This window comes from Neolamprologus brichardi, chromosome 17, assembly GCF_056152115.1.
Source record: "Neolamprologus brichardi isolate AB-2024 chromosome 17, ASM5615211v1, whole genome shotgun sequence".
Taxonomy (NCBI): Eukaryota; Metazoa; Chordata; class Actinopteri; order Cichliformes; family Cichlidae; genus Neolamprologus; species Neolamprologus brichardi.
This window is the reverse complement of record NC_142120.1, coordinates 26,918,127-26,938,217: the sequence shown is the minus strand read 5'-3', so window position 1 is coordinate 26,938,217 and position 20,091 is coordinate 26,918,127. Positions and strand designations below refer to the sequence as shown.

Below are 20,091 nucleotides of genomic sequence, written 5' to 3'. Positions count from 1 at the left end.
CTGTCATTAAACGCAAAATGTTACATAACCTCCTCACCTCTGCTGAACAGATCACTGCAGCTTTGCATGGTGCAGGTTTAGCAAAACTTTAGTTTCAAATTGACTCATGTTGCTCCCAACGACTAAATCTCTAATAGGAAACTGTAAGGAAAAAGTGTAGATAGTGCAAAAATGTTGAAATTTTCTATTTCAAATGTACAACTATGAAGAGACGGTATCTTGGGTTTGCATACTTTGGCTGGCATGCAGGGCTGAAATAGCTTGTATGAGGGTTTTTCCAGAATTTCAAAGTAAAACCTCTAAGAAAATAAAACTTTTAAATTAGTGTAAGGCTAACTCACAAAAAGTGTGTGCAATAGGTTTCTGTTGCACTTTCTAATTGTTCAAAATCCATTCATTCACACTTGTGCATTTAGTCACACAGTTGGGCAGCCACCATGTGTACTCTCTCTCTCCAGAGATCTAATGAAAGGTGAAAATGTAAAAATGAATGAGTGTGCATGTGGTTCGTTACTGTTCAGGTCAAGCACACTGCTGGGTTGATGAAGACCCCCTCTCTGAATGCAACTATCTTTGGTCTCAGCAAGGTTGCGAGGTGTGAGTCATATTCATAGTATGGTGAATCTTATGTGGTTAGGGATGCCATTTGGGAGGGAAACCCTGGATTATCCAGGGGTCCCAGAGCGGGACCAGCGCCCTGGAACATGCCAAAGCTCAAAGAGCCGTCACTGAGCTGTTGTCGGTGGGTCCAAAATGTCTCGTCTGTATCCCTTCCCTTCCTGGTCTAATCATTTGGATAGGAGGCACCAATTTAATCCACAACCCCTACTTCTTCCTATGTCCTTTAAAACACTCGTCTACCTGACTCAAACTGCTTTTCAAGTATATCAATTTGAAACAAAATATAGAAAAGGCATGCATGAATCTATTGACACATGCACATTTATATTTTGCTGTCATTTCGAGAAACTGAAAACACATTTTAGACCATTTTTCTGTGTTCTAGTTTATAAATAAGCAAGCCTAGGAAAAAATGTTTGTCTCAAAAATATGAAAAAATGCATCACTTAAGTAAATTACCTACTTACAATGTCCCTCTTATTTCAGCTTTCCCTCGCCAAGCTACAGCATTGTTAAATATGGACCAGGTTTACCACAACAGCAGCCATCCCAAGGCGTGCATTTGTTATGTGTGACACAGTCTATAATTGTGGCTCTGGGAGTGATAATGGATTACTGGAAAGCCCACGGCAGTAGAATAAGCATTATAAATTGTCTGTGTCTTCCTGCTGAGTAATTCTATATGCGGTGAGAGTGGCTAGGCTGCGTCAGCCTCATTCCCAAACTGTGCTCCTATACCACACAGCCTCTCGTGTTACCATGTAACCTTTTCTGACTAGGGATTTCAAAGCTTGTCTGACAGAGTACAGTTAAACCTTCCACCAGACCAATCTACCAGCACTCTGCTCCAACCCTACTGGCTCTTTGTAGTGTGGAGTCTGTCTGGAGATTTATTTAGCCATCTACTGTATCACAATTTGTCCCCACAAAAGGTAGTTGTTATGGAGTATGCAGTGATTCAGAGCTGATGCCGATATAAGGAGATAAAGAAGTAGGGAAAAGGAGGATACATTCATATAAAATAGTGTACTGTTCACTCCTTTTTTACTTATATATTTCTAAAACAAGCACAAGATACTTTTGAGTATATGACAGTATAATATAATCTAAATAATAATTTCTTTTTTTTTTGTTGTAGCAGTATTGTTTTGATCGGTGAAGCAATTGTTGTTGCCTGTGAAAAAATTGTTTAATGCTGTTAAAATGTATCTGGTCTGATTTTTCTTTTTGTTACACAAATAGTAGCTTTGAAAAAGATAAAGGTTTTACACAGTGCAATTATGACCACAGAGCTGCATATCACATATGATGTTTATTTCATATAAAATATTATGGCATTCCTATTTGAGTATTCTCAAATGTAAATCAAAAAGACCGCAGTGGCAGGAAATGTCTGTGTAACCTCTTCTTCCTTTAGAAACAATAAACACTCTCCATGGTGGCACGGCAGCAACTCACTGAGCTTGGGTGAAGCAAGGATCTTTGAAGGAGAGAAAGAGGAACCAAAAAAGACAGCTCCTGAAAATAATAATTTTTCCTGAGATGCGGTGTTTTCGTGTGTATGTAGCATTTTAATGGCAGCAATTCTTTTGAGTCATTACATGTGTGTATTTGTCTGTCTGTGTGTGTGTGTTTCCTATAGGTCATTGTTTATTGGCTATGGCTAAGTGCAAAACTTTCTGAAGTTTTTCAAAAGAGATGCTTGAGATCTGTGCTAACTTGCTGTAACATATATAGTACTGAAGTTTAACAAAAGTATTTATATAGTCAGAGCATCTTGCTTTAAAATGAACACCCAGTGTACATAGAACATGTTTTAATTAATTAAAGACAACAAAAACATCTGACATGTTAACTAAAGTGTCATTCATGAATGAATCCTGACTAGATTTTCTTTAACTAGATATTTTCGAAATTGTTTTCACACAGTGACCTTTGATCACCCAGTTCTTCCCTGAGTCCAAGTTATCCGCAAAACTCCTGAGAAATACCTTTATGAAACAGGCCGTTGATACAGAGACATAAAAACCTCTTTGTGGTTGAATCTGTGGTGTTTAGTTTGTGCTGTTTCAAGTGCAAAACTATGGTGGCCCTGTGAGGCCAAATGTACTGCACCTTCTAAATGCATCACGAAATGTGAAAATGTTCCAAAAGCACATAAAACACACATCAGAAGTTGAATAAAATAGAAGAGAACTATTACAAAAATGTCAAAAAGCACAACAGAAGTGTTTTGGGGGAAACAAAACTGTGACGGACCAGCTCCTGAAGTGACAGAAACCAAAACACTGCACTGAGATAGTGAAGGCATGAAGGAGAGGATTCACCAGTGCTGTGATGGAGGAAAAAGATGAAAGCACAATATCTTCCATCTTTTTCCTCCTTCACAGCACTGCTGAATCCTCAGATGGAGATGGAAAAGATGGAAGTGCATTCATCTTTTTCTCCCTCATATAGTATTTTTGTCATGTTTTATGATTATTATGATTATTTTTTGTAAGCTTCGGCTGCATTTTTTTCGACGTCCTTTGTGTTTTATACAACTTCTGTTGCGTTTTATGTGCTTTTGCAGTTGTTTTTCTTATAATTTCAGGTGTTTTCTTAAACAGTTTGACCTCTTAGGGCCACCGTACAAAGCAATTGCTTGAAAAAGCTACAAAAAACAGATTTTTCTATATGTTTACTTGCAATAATCCACTTTAGCATGAGAGCTGTTTCTGAAGTTTCACTGAATATCATTTTAGACCCTGAATAATTACATTATTTTACCTTTGATTAATGTCAAACAGAGGCTTTGCAATAATCTTTATAAAGCAGTTTGGTGTGAAAGCGCTTTTGCCGGATTACTGATCTCCTTCAGTAAGGAAACATGTATTTCAACCATATGTTTTGCATTCTGTCTGCACTTGCACCGTGTCCTTTATCATTCTCACCTTCAATAGCAAATAGCCACTGGGGATACAAGTGTTAACCCTGACAGCTGATGAGCTGTCCGTACTTGGGAACAGCGTGAGGAGCAGAGTATAGGTCAGGTTTTTCCGTTGTTGACAAATGGGTGCTAGTATATAGGCGCCAGCGCTTTGTCGCTCAGCCTACTCCAGATAGACTGTACTGAGATGTGGAAAAGTTTGAGGTCAATGTGCAGAGTCACGTCTCAGTAGGTGGGCCTGTTCATGAATATGAACTCGTGTGTCAGCGACAGCGTGTATGTCTGTCCTCTTTAATTCTGTACAGCAACACATGTGCAGGAAGTTTCCTCTCCCACAATCCCCCTCTCCTCTGCATCAACAGTTCTTAGGTGTCAGCTGGATCACCTGTGTCCCGTTGTCTTTGTGTCCCTCACGGTGTGTGGACAGCAGGCTTATATTGGGAACCTCGGAAGTTCTTTCCACTTGGTGGCCTCCAGAGGAAACCAAACCCTTTTAACTTTTACTCGACTTCTGTCTTTGAACAGTGTGTGCTCAGGATTAGTGAGCTGTAAAATAAATGATGACTTTTAAACTTAATGAACAGCAAATAAAAAAATCGTTAATATTCATATTTAACCACAAATACAATCAAAAATGCAGCAATACACTGCAGAAAGATAGAAAACAGTCTGCTAAATAGTCAGAATGGTGGTGATTTGGTAAAAATTTAAATGGCTCCTCTCTGCTCCTCTGAGTGAAACAAGTTAGGGGTAAAAAGCGACAAACTGATAGTATTTGGCAGTGTTCAGAAATAATCTCAGTCCTCTTTAATTAGTAACTTTTGTACCACTTCGCACGTGCTGGCATCCCTCCTTCAATCTTGTTCTTTTGTGAAGAACAAAATGAAAATGTGATTAATGGTGTAATGTGACTAAACCTGCTGAAAAATGGCACGGGCTCTTCAGATTTAGAGATGTTGTGCTTTTCTTTATTGGCCCTAAACTATATTTGTTTATCTTGCTTTTTACAGCATCATATTTAGTTCAGCATTCTTGGGATTCTAACACCCGACTGAAGGGCTTTTGAAGTATCTCAAATGTCACATAGCGACCCTCCCCAGCATCCCCCGCTGCACACTCGAGCCCTCAGCTCTTATCACTGGCCACCGAGTCCCTTACGTCCACAGGGGTGTTGCACTGTAATTGGGAGAACAGCCATTTGCTATTCTTAAAACTCAGCTCGGTGGTGAAGGATTGGAAGAGAGCAATCTGTTGTCCCTCCAGTCCTTTTAACTTGTCTGCAGCTTTGTCTGGCACTATGTTTTTTGTGCTAGTTGAGACTTTGTGAGAGTAACTGGACTTTAGATTAAATAAACGCTTTTTTATTAGAAGCCACATTTAGGTCAATCATGAGCTCCAGCCTTGTTAACTCTTTAGCCAAGGTTTATGATCCAAACCCTCTTCACGGGCAGAAGCCAGGTGGAAGGAAGCTTTCTCTAAATGGATCAGAAAAGTCTCAGGCTGCTTCTTCCTCTTCTTCATCATCATCCTCTTGCTCTCCTCATGATGTTTCTGTGGAAAGTCGAATGGACTTCCTGAGCTCTCAGATGGAGTGTTTGCTCAACATGCAACAGACTGTCTTGATCAAGCTGGATGGCCTGTCGCAGGATGTCAGGGGTATGGGTTTGGATCTAGCTTCAATACGTGAGGAAAGCCATGGAAAAAGACGTGGGTCTGGGGTAGAAGCAGTATGCAGGGAGCTGCATGGGGCCGTGGAGAGGGCCAGCGAGCACATGGAGAGTCAGGGACGCAGGTTGGAGGGGGTGGAGAAACTGGTGGAGGGCACCCAGCAGGTGATAAGCTTCATCGGTGAGGTGGTAAAGAGCTCCAGGTTGGTGGAGCTTCTGTTCAAACAGCCTGGATGGAAAGCCAACAGGAAGGTGAGAGGTTTAAACGACATCTTGAGCAAGTTTTCCACTAGAATCTAGCAAAAGCACTTTTAAAGTTCCGTTATCTGCATTGTTGAACATGGCAGTGAAAGTGAAAGGTCTCACTGTATAGTGAGCATGGTTGCATTGGTATCCTCTTGACTGAATGTATTCATATTGTGTATATGTGACAGTTCAAATAACATTTAAATGGCAATGTTTTTTAAAACTCTGCCGTTTAACTCCTGTGAGTTTAGATATGACTCCTATGTGGCTGGTCTTGGCTCTGCTGTGCCTGCTGTAATGTTAAGTGATTTACCATTGAGACTGTGGTCGGCCTCCGAGGTGTAAATGATTAATGTCACATTGGTTATCTTTCCCAGACCACGTCTTTATCAGCTTGCAGTGCAGCTGCACAGCTTCAGTTCAAATTCTTAATAGTTCTTAATGCCATGATTTATTAGAGAGACTCACGCCCTAGTGCTGTAACCAAATATGAATATATGTTACAGATGTGTAACACATGCAACATATATTGTATAGTTCATGCATTCATATAATCTATAGTTACACTGCTGATTCAGGGGTTTTTTTTAGATACAGGGTTAAGGAGACAGATTTATTGCACCATATGGCGACTGTCAGATATACTGTATGTAGGGATAAAGTGAATATTTCTCTTTTAAAGTGTGGAACTGATTCGAGTGATGTGTAGCATTTCAACTGCTATAGTTGAAATGCCACATATTTCCTCTTTGGCCAGAAGGAGGCATCTGCTGAGCAAGACATCAATACACTTGAGTTATGAGGGAAAACCTTCGCAACAGAAACTGAGACTGCTTTGAAGCTTGTTGTCACATTATTGCACAAATGGAAATATCTGCATCTATCAGCAATTTTCCTTTCTATGAGGTTTTGTCCCACTTTTGAATGTTACGCACAATGTCTAAAACCTGATCTTTCTTTCCTCTGTTAACATCCAGGCAAAGGATGATAAGGAAAAAGCCAAGCTGAGCCTGAAAGGTTTAAAGGCCCAGAAAAAGAGAAAACCGCAAGAAACGTCAGGTAAACTCAAACAAGATATTACACAATCCACAATCACAAGTTTATGCAGAGCCCACCACAAAATTTCTAAACTCGTTATCTGCATATAATACATCATAAATCTGAAATATATGTACATCATGGAATATAACGGGGAGACCAGTTCAGGATTTCTGAGAATTGTTTTTGTAATATAAAATATGTGTTCTGTTTAGCATAAAAACATAAAATATAAGTAAATGATGGGAAACATATTAAGAAGGCCTTTAAAAAATGTACATTTTGTATGTAGACAAACTATGTAATGATCCCTGGAAGTCTTGCATGGCTGCACTGCTACATCTGCTGACTTTTTGGCAGACATAAATGCAGTTTTCATCATGTTTAAAGGATAACAGCACAAATGGGAGACAAGAGGCAGTTCAGCCTTTATTTAAATATATGAGAAATCAAACAACACTACAAATTCAGGCAATGAGGAGAAGAAAATGCAAAAAGACACTGAAGACATAGCAATCTGGCAAAAGTGAGGGAAGACAGTATAAGAGACCCAAGTAGGAGAATGAAACAGTATCTAAATAAATAGGATACATTCACATTGACCAACATGTAAACAGTCAGAACACAAAAGGCAAAGTGAATAAAATTTAAACAGTATTTGTCTGCAATAATCCCCCATGTTTACATGTCAAGCTTGCATAATAAATTTATATATGAGCAAAATCTGAAACACAGATGACAGATCAGAATTTAGGTCCTAGCTTGACAGCTTTAATATGGATCTGAGAACCGGATCTGCACTCGTGTCTTTACAACACTCTGCAACAAACTATCCAGAGGATGATGTGAGATTTTTATCTGAATTGGGCCAGACTTATCGAGCAAGTGACCACCCAGACTAGCATAAGATGTAAATATGTGATGAGTGAATTCCATCTATCTGAGGATTATCAATCATCTGATTACATTCATTTTTAGTAAATATAATACAGCGTTTTCACCAAACATCTGGTTGTATCCGTGTATTTTCTTCACTATAGACACCTCCTCCCTGAATGAGCCTGTGCTCCAGGAACAGGTGGAAAAGCTCAACAGGCAGAACACCGAGCATTCGCACATAAACATAGAGGCTGAGGGGGATGGAAGAAGTGGAAGACAGACCTCTGTTGCCCAATCAGACGAAAGGCAGGAGGAGGCTGAGGAAAGACAGGATGAGGAAGGAGAGGGGGGTATATTTGAAGACTCTGAGCCAGAAGAACAAGAAAAAGAAGAAGAAAAGCAAAATGGAGAAGATGTTAGTCTTGAAAATCGTGGAAAAGTGAAAGATGATGTGAAGACAACGCATAGAGAAGAATCATCAAAATCAGAAAAAGCCTGGATCTGCAGGGCCTCTGTGCTTCAGTATGACAGGTGTGTCTTAGCAAAGCTACCATATATCTTTATGCTACTTGCTATTAAATTCATTAAGTTAACTATTTATTTTCTTTACTTTTACTTCTTTGGATCATTAAGCCAGCTAAGAGGAAATTCTTTTGTTGGGGGAGGAAAAGGGGAACTTCAAATCACATCACACATTCATATTCTATGCCTTTCTTTCTGAAGCTCCGAGGAGGCTGGTGATGTGGCCACTTGTAGCAAACGCCATGTCCCGGAAGAAGACCTAGGAAAAGACGACCTCAAAAAGAGCCGGGTGGAGGACAGTAAAGTGGAAAGGGCTGATGGACAGGTCGTAGAGGGAGCCGAGCCACAGGTCTCCATATGTGACCAAGCGAAGACAGAAAACGAAGGGGAGGCGGCGGAGGAAATAAAGGAGTTTATTATTGGTAAGAAAGTGTGTGAGTGCTTCTTTTCTGAAGTGTCCAGGGAGGTTGGGGTGTAGACTGTTGCTTTCTACAACTAATGCTACGACATGTAAATGGGAGTGTTTGTAGAAATCAGGTAAGGAACGATTTCAGGAACTTGTGTTTTGAAATTTAGGCCTCTGAATCACCGTCAGTGTCAGTCAATATATTGTATACATGCAGTATCTTATCAATGTGTATGTGAGGGAGTAGAGACCACAGACTGACAAAGATCAAGAAGTACTGCTGTGCAATACTGCAAATTTCAATATTGATCCAATCCCAAGAACATGCAGGGCACTATTAGAGGAGGACAGGGTTTCATGATGAATGAGATGAATCATCAACAATCTGAAAACCTTAAAACACATTTTAATGATCATTAAAACACAGTGATTTTTACTTAACACAACAAAACACACCTTTCAGCTTTAATGTATTTTTTTGGGGGGGAGATGTAAAAAAGCACTTTAGGTCAACCTCTGTTGTTTGAATCTGCTATAAGCTGCAAATAAAAGATATGTGACAGTTGGCAAAAAAAGGTCAGATGCTTTTCATAGTGCATCTTTGAGGTATTTTTTTTTTTATTTCCAGTGCTATCCATAAAAGATGCATTTAGGCTTCATGACCTCAGTGTTTCAAAATCCTGGACTGCTCAGCGCAGTATTCATGCATCCTTTAGGCTCTCCGTGTAGACTCAGCTCGATGAGTTACTTTATGACATTTGCCTCTGCGTTCCTCAGACTTTAAATCAGCTTCAGTGTCATAACAACATGCCTGTGCGAGCGTCACTAACATGTCAGCGAGCACAGCTGGCGGAGCACATAATGAGACGCTGGCATGCTGCTATTTTAAACTACTTTGTTTCTGGGTGCTGAGACCTCTTCCTCAGCCTTCCGTTCCCTCTCTGCACTCTAACAGTAACTTGTCTTCTCTTTGCCTTTCTTTTTCATTTCTTCTTTAGACTCAAGTCCTCCACCGCTAGCACCTTTCGACCACCGCATCGTTACTCCCAAACCCCACCAGATCGCCACCTATTACACTATCAACAGAGAGGAGGTCCTGGGAGGGTGAGTGAAACACTCAGAACATTCATCTCTCATTACAGCACTTTATTTTCATTTCACTCAGTTACAGGCACAGATGCTTAGTGTGCACTGGCCCTCAATAATGAAATAACAGACGATCTCACACCCTGCGCTAATAATTTTAGTTGCCCCCCAAAGGGCAAATGGTGCTGACCCTCAGGGGGCTCTCTGATGTAACAGACCAGCGCTAAATCCTGCCTCTCAAATAGAAGATTACTCCTTAGCACGCGAACACATTTGTCAAATTACACAAGAGCATAGCCAGAATTTCTAAACGAGTCAATAAACTATTATAATGTATAGACATAAGTAAGAGTCACAAACAAATTGTTATTTTGATATTTAAATGAATTTTCAGCTTTTTAATGGCAGCTGATTTATAAAACCCCTTTGTTTAAGTGGTCCGACATAAACATTAAAGAGATCCTGAACAAAACCAATCAAAACCGTATCCAAATACTCTTGAGCAGCAAATACCATCAAACATGAAACATCATATTTCAGCGCCAGAAATATTTGTTTTTAATAATAAAAATCCAATTTACAGAACGGTTGTTCTCCGGCTCTGCATCCCATCTGTCCACACCTCTAACTCCTCCGTGTGTTTGCTTTTCTTTCATTAGGGGACGTTTTGGACAAGTCCACAAGTGCGTAGAGAACTCGTCTGGTCTGACTCTGGCTGCCAAGATCATCAAAGCCCGGAGCCAGAAAGAGAAGGTGCAGCAATGATTGGCTGGTTAATGCTGAATACGAAACAGAATCCAGGTTTAGCGATGCTGCTGAGATGCCAGTTTTCTCAGACAGTCTAATACATGGTCACTTTTATCACTGCACTATAAAGGATTCGATTTTAAAAATAGACGCGCTGAGGTAATGGACATTTGTCAGCCTCACTGTGTCTTTATTTCTCTCAGTCAACTAGATATGTGGTGGAGATCAGATGTCGGAGTATAGCTGTGTGGTTAGATTATAATCTGAAGTATTTAAAAAGCTCATTAAACTTGTAGCCAGATCCTCAAATGGCCCACAGCTGGCACTTTGTGTCTGACTGTACATGTGTTTTGTCTTATTTGTATCTAACTATGCCCCCGAATGGCTGCAGTACAGGCTGCTATGAGTTGCATGCTGCTAATACAAATATTTACTTTTTAATAAGTCCCTTATGTCTGTAACTTCTGTTTCCATTGAACATTTTAAACTGAACCACAAGCAAAAACTGCCACGAAGGATTTGATCTACCTCGTCCCTAACATACCATCTTGACCAAACCAACCTTTCTATAGCAGTCTGCAGTAGCTTAAATCATAGAAAGGACCCTGCCTGTTTGATCGCTCCAGTTTTATGATATGAGGGACCAAAGAGGAATGATTGTGATTTTGTCCGTGCAGTGAAGCAAAAGGCACTCTTGCTATTTTTGACATGCTTCAATAAGGCAAAATATAACCAGCACTTGGCTTTTAAGGTCTTTTTTTTTTTTTTTTTTTACAAATTCAAAAGCTGATATGTTACACACTGAAAATCCTCAAGACAAGCATTAGTTATTTGTGTTCATAATGTATTCCTTGCAAGCTTTAAAAATCTTGCAGACTGCCTTTTCTTGTCTTCCTCTCCTTACCCCCAATTGGTCACAGCAGATGGCCCCGCCCCTCCCTGAGCCTGGTTCTGCTCGAGGTTTCTTCCTGTTAAAAGGCAGTTTTTCCTTTTCACTATCACCAAGTACTGCTCATGGCTGATATTCTGTTTGTTGGGGTTTTCTCTGTATTATTGAGTCTTTAACCTACAATATAAAGCTCCTTGATGCAACTTTTGTGATTTGGCTCTAAAAAATACAATTGAATTAAAATTAATATAGTTTTGTCATTCATTAACTTCCATATTTACGTGTCATTTTCCTATATGTGATTTTAAATTTGATTTACATTTCATTTCCGTCTATAAGGAGGTGGTGAGGAATGAGATCCAGGTGATGAACCAGCTGAATCACGCCAACCTCATTCAGCTATACGCTGCATTTGAGTCGCGTAACGACATCATCCTGGTCATGGAATAGTAAGTTTGTCTCAAGGTGTCTGTGACAATACAAAAAGAGCCTCTACAAACTCGGACTGGCTGTAACAGTGTCTCTCTTTGTGTGGTAGTGTGGAAGGAGGGGAGCTGTTTGACCGCATCATTGACGAGAACTACAACCTCACAGAGTTGGACACGGTGCTGTTTATACGGCAAATCTGTGAAGGGCTGCAGTACATGCATAAAATGTACATCTTACATCTCGACCTCAAGGTAAACCTACTTGAGTCTTCACATCACAGTAGGAATAATCTCTTTCAGTATTTTTATTTACTTTTCAATATGTTACAACATTCATTTGGAGCCTAAACAGCCTAATGAAAAGACAAGTTTATAAAGTTTCAAAATAAAAGCTCCCATGTCTGTTAATGAAATAAAATTTAGGGTGTTGTCTGTGTTCTTTTCTTTATCTTTTGCACCTATGCCAAAAAGAAGAATGGCCTCTAAAACACGGTATATGTGACACCAGAATCTGTGTTCTTTTTCAGCCTGAGAACATTCTTTGTGTCAGCAGAGCTACTAACAAGATTAAAATCATTGACTTTGGCCTTGCCAGGAGGTAAGATTTATAGTCACCTCATCTTTCATGCACTGGTTTATTTGAGTATGTTTTTCTCTTATGGATCTGGTTCCTCTGACAGGTATAAGCCTAGGGAGAAGCTAAAGGTCAACTTTGGAACGCCTGAGTTTTTAGCTCCTGAAGTCATCAACTACGAGTTTGTGTCATTCCCCACGGACATGTGGAGTCTTGGAGTCATCACCTATATGCTGTGAGTCAAGGAGTTCATTCAGTGCACACACAGAGACACAACCTGTACGGTTCCTGACGTCTGTATTATTCTTAATGTCCAGACTCAGCGGCTTGTCTCCGTTTCTGGGGGATGATGACAACGAGACGCTGAACAACATCCTGGCCTGTGAGTGGAACTTTGAGGAAGAGGAGTTTAAAGACGTCTCAGATGAAGCTAAAGACTTTATCACACGTCTTCTGGTGAAAAGCAAGAGCTGGAGGATGAGCGCAACAGAGTCCCTCAAACATCCCTGGCTGTCAGACCGGAGTCTGCACTATCAACTAAATCGCAAGGTAAATACGAAATTCACCTTACAGCAAAATTTACTTTATAGTAAACAGTGAATAATACAAAATACAAATTTTAAAACTGCTTCTTTTTTCTTTAGTAAAATGCATCTGAAATATATAAGATCAAAAGTTCAGTATTAAGTAAAGTATTAATTCAAATATGAATGTGTACCATTCAAGTAAATTTCACTTGATTAGATTTGAACTTATGTAACAACATTAGATGTAAATTTTGCATGTAAGCAAATTAACCAATATGTGTGTAATATCTATTGTAAACATGAAAGGAAGACTTAAAAGTGTTTGTGTTATGCATCTTTGAACCCTGTTTGCTATCCTAATTCAAAGAGTGTAATAACAAACTGTTTTCCTGGATCCTCTTACTGCAGAAAACTAAGTGCCACTCCACGCATGGTCCTCCTTCAGAGAGTAAGACAAGTAAGAGATTTTTGTCTTCGTTTTCCTGTTAGCTTATATATAAATGTTTTAATTAATTTTCAACCCAAAGAGCCTATTCAGTTTCTCAACTTTTCTTCTATTAAGCCAAACATATTGTTTGCTTTCCTCTTAGAAACTATGTGAGACCCTCGGCATGCCTTTTGATAATGAAAGGAGCTGGAGCCCAACACTGGACCAATGCTGCTGTACCTGTGTATGAACTTGATAACTACTCTCCTCCATCCGTCTTCTGCATAGCTCCATATCTTGCAGTTCTGACTCCAGATAGTGTGATGCACGGTAATAACAGACACTCCTATTCTGTAGTGTCTGAAAACACTGATGATGAAGAACCCAAACTGTTGGACACATAAAGGCCACGTGACCTGTCTGCTTCCACATATGTGACAGATCAGCTGTGTATAGCATCAAACCATCCTTGTTATTCAGCCACAGTTTGTCATATTGTCCTGTTTTCTTGCATGCTTTGCACTTTCTTCATTTATTTTCTCTAAGAGTCAGAAAACATTTGTAAACACAATATAGACTGAATTCTCTTATTTGAATAATATATTTTTGCGATTTTTTTTCTTTTAATTTACAAGTCTTATAAAAACGAAATGTTTTTTTTCTTGAACATAAGTTTAAGTATATTTAGAATTTGATTGAATTTGAAGTCATAGCTGATTAATTTATTTCGTGTACAGCACAGCACTGCATACCCTCACTTCCCGTTGAGGAGTGACAAAATGTTAGGGATCAGTGAGCCAGTGAATATATCTTGGTTTGTGCCATCGTTCACCCTAATTTTTAAGCCCGCATCACCTTCTGTATGCATTTATGCCACCACCTTGTCTTGCTTCGGCAGTTAGGAGTAGCCCTTTCACCTTCCATGAAGGCATAACGAACAACAGAATACTACCTGTGAATAATATATATATATATATTTTCATGACTGAAGTGGATTCTTATGTTCATTTATTTACTGGTTCAACACCAGAATGTACTTGAAGAGCTTTTATTCAATAAGTGATTTTTTTCAGTGGAGAAGAGCAGGTTTTAATGTAGTTATGTACAGATGGTAAGTGCATCTGTGCAGCTCAGTTTGATGGAGAGCCAACAACAGAGCAGAGAAGACACCAGCCATTGCTTTGTCATCCCTTTCAAGGAGATGAAAACTAAATGTGAATTCAACGCTCAGTTGTTTGCTTTTCCATTTGGAAGCAGAAAAGCTCTGTGAATTCAATACTTGTGCATTTGAATTTATTATTTCTTTTTCAGGTATTCTTGTGCAATGATGAGAGATCAGTAATTATGAAATATTATTATGTTAATAAATAACTCACACCAGACAAGATTCATAGTGCATCTTACTTACTGGGTATTTTTGGAAATTGAAAAACAAATATGACAGTAAAGATACTTCTGCTTTGGAATTTGCTTTGATTTTTTAAAAAGTTCTAAAGTAGGGCACCCCTGTTGCTCTCAGCAGAGTAGGTAACCCATGTAACAAAGCCTCTAGTCCTCAATACAGTGGTCTAGGTCCCCCCTTTCCTGTCTTATGTACGCTGTCATATCTATAAAGATAAAGAAGGTAGAGCAAGCACTGAAGCACTGATTCATTGAAACTACAAGCGCATGTAGAGGAAAGTCCATGAAAATGCATTCTTTGGTCATCTTTAATCTTCTGAGTTTTAAAGTTCATTTGGGATGATTGTCCTGCTACAAAATCTTCTTAATTGAACATGTTATAATTTCTTATGTTTTTATAAGTTTATAAATGCATCCTGACTCTTTCCATGTTTCCAAAAAACAAAACAAACCAAAAGAAAGTCACCAGATATTTGACCCTTTCATCTCAGAATGTGAACCAGATACAAAATAGGGTAAGGAGAGAAACGTAAAGGATTATTTGTATTTGAGGTATATTAACTACTTAATTTTCATATTACTCAATTACTACAAATCAGCATTCTACAGCCTCGCAGAAAGAGAAATGTACCTAAAATCGTGAAAACACGCCTAAGGTCACATTTAATCCTTGTAATCTATAGTGTATCTGCAATTCTTAAGACCAAAAGTAGCTGTAGGTTGCTAAATTTGGCCTTGTGTAGATTTGTATGAAGGCCTCTTTGACTGTTTCAGATGTGATTCCCATTATTTTAATTTCACTATGCACAGACCACACGTAGTGTTTAATTTTTTTTTAAAAGTTACTCGTTTTCCGTTGTTCCCTGTCTCCTAGTTTTACTAGCCGTTTTAATCCACTTATCTCCAAAATCCCACTTTAAAAAACTGTCAAAATATTTAACCCAAGCCAAAGGAAGACTGCACAATAGCAAATGATTGAAAGGATGTAACTGTATTTAAATATTTGATATGACTCATGAGATTCTGTGCTTAAATCCCTACTAAGGATTGTATGTCCAGTGATTAATGCAGCATTACGGGAAATCAGCGGCTGGAAGCATCATTACTTCACACAGTCAGCTGCTGAGAATCCAAACCTCATTTAACAACTGAGTTCCATCTGAGTCCCCCTCAGTCTCATCCTCCAGCAATAACAAACATGTCCCTGTGCACAGCGAGGGATTTTTGGCTATTTGCAAAAGAAAAATGACAGTCCAACAAAGAGAAGATAACCAATTTTATGGGTCAAAGTTAAAAACAAAAAAAGAGAGGAAAAAAAAACAGTATGAGAATGAGGGCGATTCACTGATTAGTTGATATGCTGAGTTAGCGGAGAGTTTTCCAGCTGAGAATTACATTTTTCTCATAAATCCACCAGATAAAAGGCTGGGGTTGTGAGTTTACATTGTCACATAAAACCACCCTGTGACCTGCTGAAATTCGAATTGCAATCAACTCGGGGATCTTTTCACATCCATCAAAATATCTGATTGCTGTACCAGAATGAGCCACTTTTTATCAGCGTAAATCAAAACTGAAGTGCGAGCAAGGCTCTGGGAAAAGGAAAGGAAGAGGACATCCAAGACCAACGAAAATTCACTTGCTCATTCCCCAGCCTCATCTCAATGAAATCTGAAATGTTTATTAGTGTCTGAAGACTTGGGAAAATACACAAAGCAGTAATGGGAGAGGGAGGGGCAGATAATGCAACACAAGGACATGAAAAATGTAAGAGCTTATATACTTAAAGATGGATAAACTGTAAGACAGCAGCAACGAGACATAAATCCTTCTTGGAGTAGTTTTACATTACAGCAGTTTAAAATAGTTTTAACACTGGACCTTGGTGTAGCCTGCAAATTTCCAATCAGCCACCTACCAATCGGTGGCACATATAAACAGAAGATTTTAACAGTAGATAGGGGGAGTTCTTCAGGGGCAAATGGGGTTAGTATCTTGCCCAAGGACAGTTGGCATGCAGACTGGGGGAGCCAAGGAATCAAACCACTAACCTTCCAGTCAGTAAATACTACCTCAGTAGAAGCTCCGGAGCTACAGCCACCCCAGGGAGAAGAGTTCCCGACATCTAGGGCAACCACGTCCTCATTTGAACAGACAGCACCTCAGCAGACTTTCACATAAACCATCTGGGTGACGAGGTCACTCAGTCACTTAGCCCAGAGGTTTCTAACATGAGTGCGTTTACAGTTTACTTCCCTGAGAACCATGCATCTCCCGGGCAGACCAAAAAACCATGACAGACTGACACTCTTGCCACAGAGTCCCCTAAGTTGCACCCACGAGTAGTGCGAATGATTTGGAATCAGTACAACATAGCCTGGTTGGACATCTTTCTGTCCAAGCGCACAACTCTGCCATCTATGGTTTTTCTTGGTATAGGCCGGCGCCCCACTAAGGGTAGATGCTCTCACCAGTGCCTAGCCAGGGAGTCTCCTTTATGCTTAATGTGCTTCAAATCAAATCACTTTTATGGTCACATCACATGTGCAGGCTCACTGATACAGTGCATGTGAGTGAAATTCTTGTGTGCGAGCTTCACAAGCAACAGAGGTGTGTAAAAATACAATAACATAAGAACAAGCAAAATATAAGAATGGGTAAATCTGAGAATTATATGAATAAATATATGTACAATATAAGAGTGTATGCGCATTACTGAATGTGTATACTAAATATAATCTTTGTGTGTGTGTGTGTGTATATATATATATATATATATATATATATATATGCTGCTCACTCTCTCCACAGCAGTGCCGTTGATGGTGATGGGGGTGTGTACTTCTCTGCACCTCCGGAAGTCCACTTTCAATTTGATTGTCTTTGCGACGTTGAGGGTAAGATGGTTGTCTTGACACCAGTGGGTCAGGGCACTGACCTCCTCCCTGTAGGCCGTCCCATCACCTTTGGTGATAAGACCCACCACTGTAGTGTCGTCCGCAAACTTCACTTGCTTGCTTAACAGTGTGATGCATTTAGCCACAGGGTTTTCTTGGTGGCTTCGGACATCTGGTTCCTGACACCTCTCAGTCTGCTGAGCAGGGACCCACAGGATCTTTCAAGGAGGTTGGAGCTTTTGTCCCGGCTGGGATGCATGGCCACAAGGGGGTCTGTCATTCTTCGCTGACTTTGAACCTTCTATTAACGATACCTTACTCTTTTAACATGGACGGTGTATAAGAGTTGTTGGGGTTAATGCATGGGACAACGGTTTGGACCCAGTCTCCAATCCATGCATGACATGTTGCACTGCCACCACATCTGGGAGTGAGAGATGTTACACTAGTGGAGAATCTAGCAAATGTGCAGGAGCAACCTGGGCAACATCGTGCACATTTGCTAGGTTCTATGGACTTAACATGGCCTCAGGCTCCACACTAGCCTCTCCTGTACTACCTCTGGCTGACCAGTACATTGTTCTTTGTGACAGCACTGTTCACTGGCAGTAAGAAAGGAATGAATGAAGTTACAAAGGCAACTAAGATCCTGAAAATTCATTGATGACTCAGTCACTTAGAACGTCTTATTGTGAGAAGATTCCTAGAGACCGGATGCAAATGTTTCCTCTAAGCCAGGCAACACACTCGCATTCATTAATAATTCTGTTTCCATTTAATACAAACGGTCATTTTGTCATCATTTCCACTGGTCCCACTGATCCAGTTGGCTAAAAAAAACACTTATTTGGTACATCAACAGTTGTATTTATGTGGAATACCACAGTAAACCACATTTAACCTTGGAAGTCATTACCTGATACAAGTTTCATTGAAATATGACTAAAATTGTAGGAGCAGTAGGAGGGAGTTTTAGAAGGATGGACTGACCTTTGACCTCAGTAAACAATTTCCTGAGAAGTTTATCATTTTAAGTCTTATTAAATATAACGTAATATTTATTTAGTAAAGTGAGGCTTCACTGGTCTCAGAAAAAAGATAAAGCAGAGTATACTTCTGGAAAATGTCACGGCTGGGGGGGCAGTCGTGTGGTGTATTGAAAAAGGATCCAAAATGCAGGTACTGGCTGGGGTGCGAGTGAGTGTTTATTTACAGCGGTGAGAAGGTGACAAAACAAGAAGAGCAGAGCAGGGAGAAAACAAACCTAAACTGGGAAAACTAACGAACAAAACTTAAACCAGACACTCACGGGAGGAGGAACAAAATGCACAAAGAGAGATGGCAGGGAGACGCAGAATGAGTACCGGGTAACAGAATAATACAGACAGACATGGAATCAATCAGACGACGCGACAGAGAGCACAGGAAAACACAGGGCTTAAATACATGGGGAGTAATCAGGGAATGGGCCACAGGAGGGAGACACAGCTGGGAGCAATTAGGCTAACGAGACAGGGGAGAGGTAAAACTGAACACACTGACATGAGACATGAACTTTCAAAATAAAACAGGAAACTAACAGACACAGAGAACCAGACCGGACACTGAACTTGACAGGCAGACTCATGAGCAGACACAATAATACCATGGACAGACAGAACACAGGCAGGCATGAAACAAAAACACTAACACATAGCAACCCTAAACAAAAGACAAAACAGAATAACCGAGAACAAAGAATAATAGAAAGAAACAAAACACCGAGTCCTCAGACTCAGGACCATGACAGAAAAGCCTACTGTGTGACAAGTTGCTACTGTATGAGTGTGATGTGTCTCCCAGTTTCTCTGTCAGCTGCATGGTGCTTGTGGATGTAACTTTATAATCGCTGCCACACCCACTGTTATAAAGTCAAAGGGTACTTCATGGAATTTTTGTTTACTGTGGATACCATTGTAAGATAAGACACTGACCTTGGCAAAGAACTTCTTTCTCTGTGCTCATTTTCTTTATTCAAAATACAGGCGCTGTCCTAATTTACAACTTTTCTTTATTTTCAAAAAGATCTCTGGAGGCCTTGTCATCCTGAAAGAGCCCACTATTAACGACTCAAACTCCTGAGAAATGTTCTTTTCAGTTGCCAAGAAGGAATTGCTAGATATCCTATCAAAGTGACCATCTGATCTCAAGTTCTTTCACTTGAACTCAGACCTGCACTCTGTGGTGTTTCTGCACACTCGACACACGTGTGAAGAATGAAGCTCTCTGCACAGCAGTGCACACACAGTCACTCAAATATCTGGAAACTCACAGCAAGACACCTGCTGCCCAAACAAGTGAGGAGCCTCGGGCTGTAACAGAGCTGTGTGTTGTTCTTGTTTGATCAGGCTGGGTGGATCGTCAGACTGCTGTGCTTCTCAGGACCCAGGGAACATTTCTTTTCTTTTTTCCTTTTTTCATCATGATGTTTACTTTACACTCTAATGAAATCACACCTCCCACCATGCTGTGCTCCCAGAAAAGCTGAGCAGAAAGAGAGCACTTTCTCGAGGCTACTGACACTCTCAGCTGGAGCAGATGTTGTCATACATGATCAAATGTACAAGAACAATAAGAGATGAAGAGCAGCTCTGATTGCTTCTTTTAAGATACTGTCTTAAGTCATTGTGGATCATCTTTTCAAATGACTCCCCTCTCTGGGTCAACATATCAAGTTCTGGTCGTGAATTGTATTTATTTTGGCCCCTGGAGAGACCAATTCTGTGACAGATGTAACTGCCCACACATAGACTTTCCTCTGAAATTTC

The 20,091-nt window shown here is 40.0% G+C and overlaps 1 protein-coding gene across 2 annotated transcripts in view; it reads left to right on the top strand.

Annotated features, from left to right (window-relative positions):
* mylk4b (myosin light chain kinase family, member 4b) overlaps positions 1–14,371 on the top strand; it is a 36,644-nt gene extending 22,273 nt beyond the window's left edge. The window contains exons 1-13 of one of the 2 annotated variants that reach the window (XM_006797830.3): positions 4,677–5,469; positions 6,441–6,522; positions 7,542–7,911; positions 8,104–8,324; positions 9,307–9,412; positions 10,054–10,147; positions 11,370–11,479; positions 11,569–11,710; positions 11,986–12,056; positions 12,139–12,267; positions 12,350–12,581; positions 12,968–13,016; positions 13,150–14,371. In XM_006797830.3, the coding sequence (XP_006797893.2) occupies positions 4,939–5,469; positions 6,441–6,522; positions 7,542–7,911; positions 8,104–8,324; positions 9,307–9,412; positions 10,054–10,147; positions 11,370–11,479; positions 11,569–11,710; positions 11,986–12,056; positions 12,139–12,267; positions 12,350–12,581; positions 12,968–13,016; positions 13,150–13,160 (2,148 nt within the window). In that variant the 5' untranslated portion in view covers positions 4,677–4,938 and the 3' untranslated portion in view covers positions 13,161–14,371. Of the gene's footprint in view, positions 1–4,676; positions 5,470–6,440; positions 6,523–7,541; positions 7,912–8,103; positions 8,325–9,306; positions 9,413–10,053; positions 10,148–11,369; positions 11,480–11,568; positions 11,711–11,985; positions 12,057–12,138; positions 12,268–12,349; positions 12,582–12,967; positions 13,017–13,149 lie in introns of those variants that run through there. The other variant, XM_006797831.2, reaches the window with a different exon arrangement.
* The last annotated feature ends 5,720 nt before the right edge of the window (positions 14,372–20,091 follow it).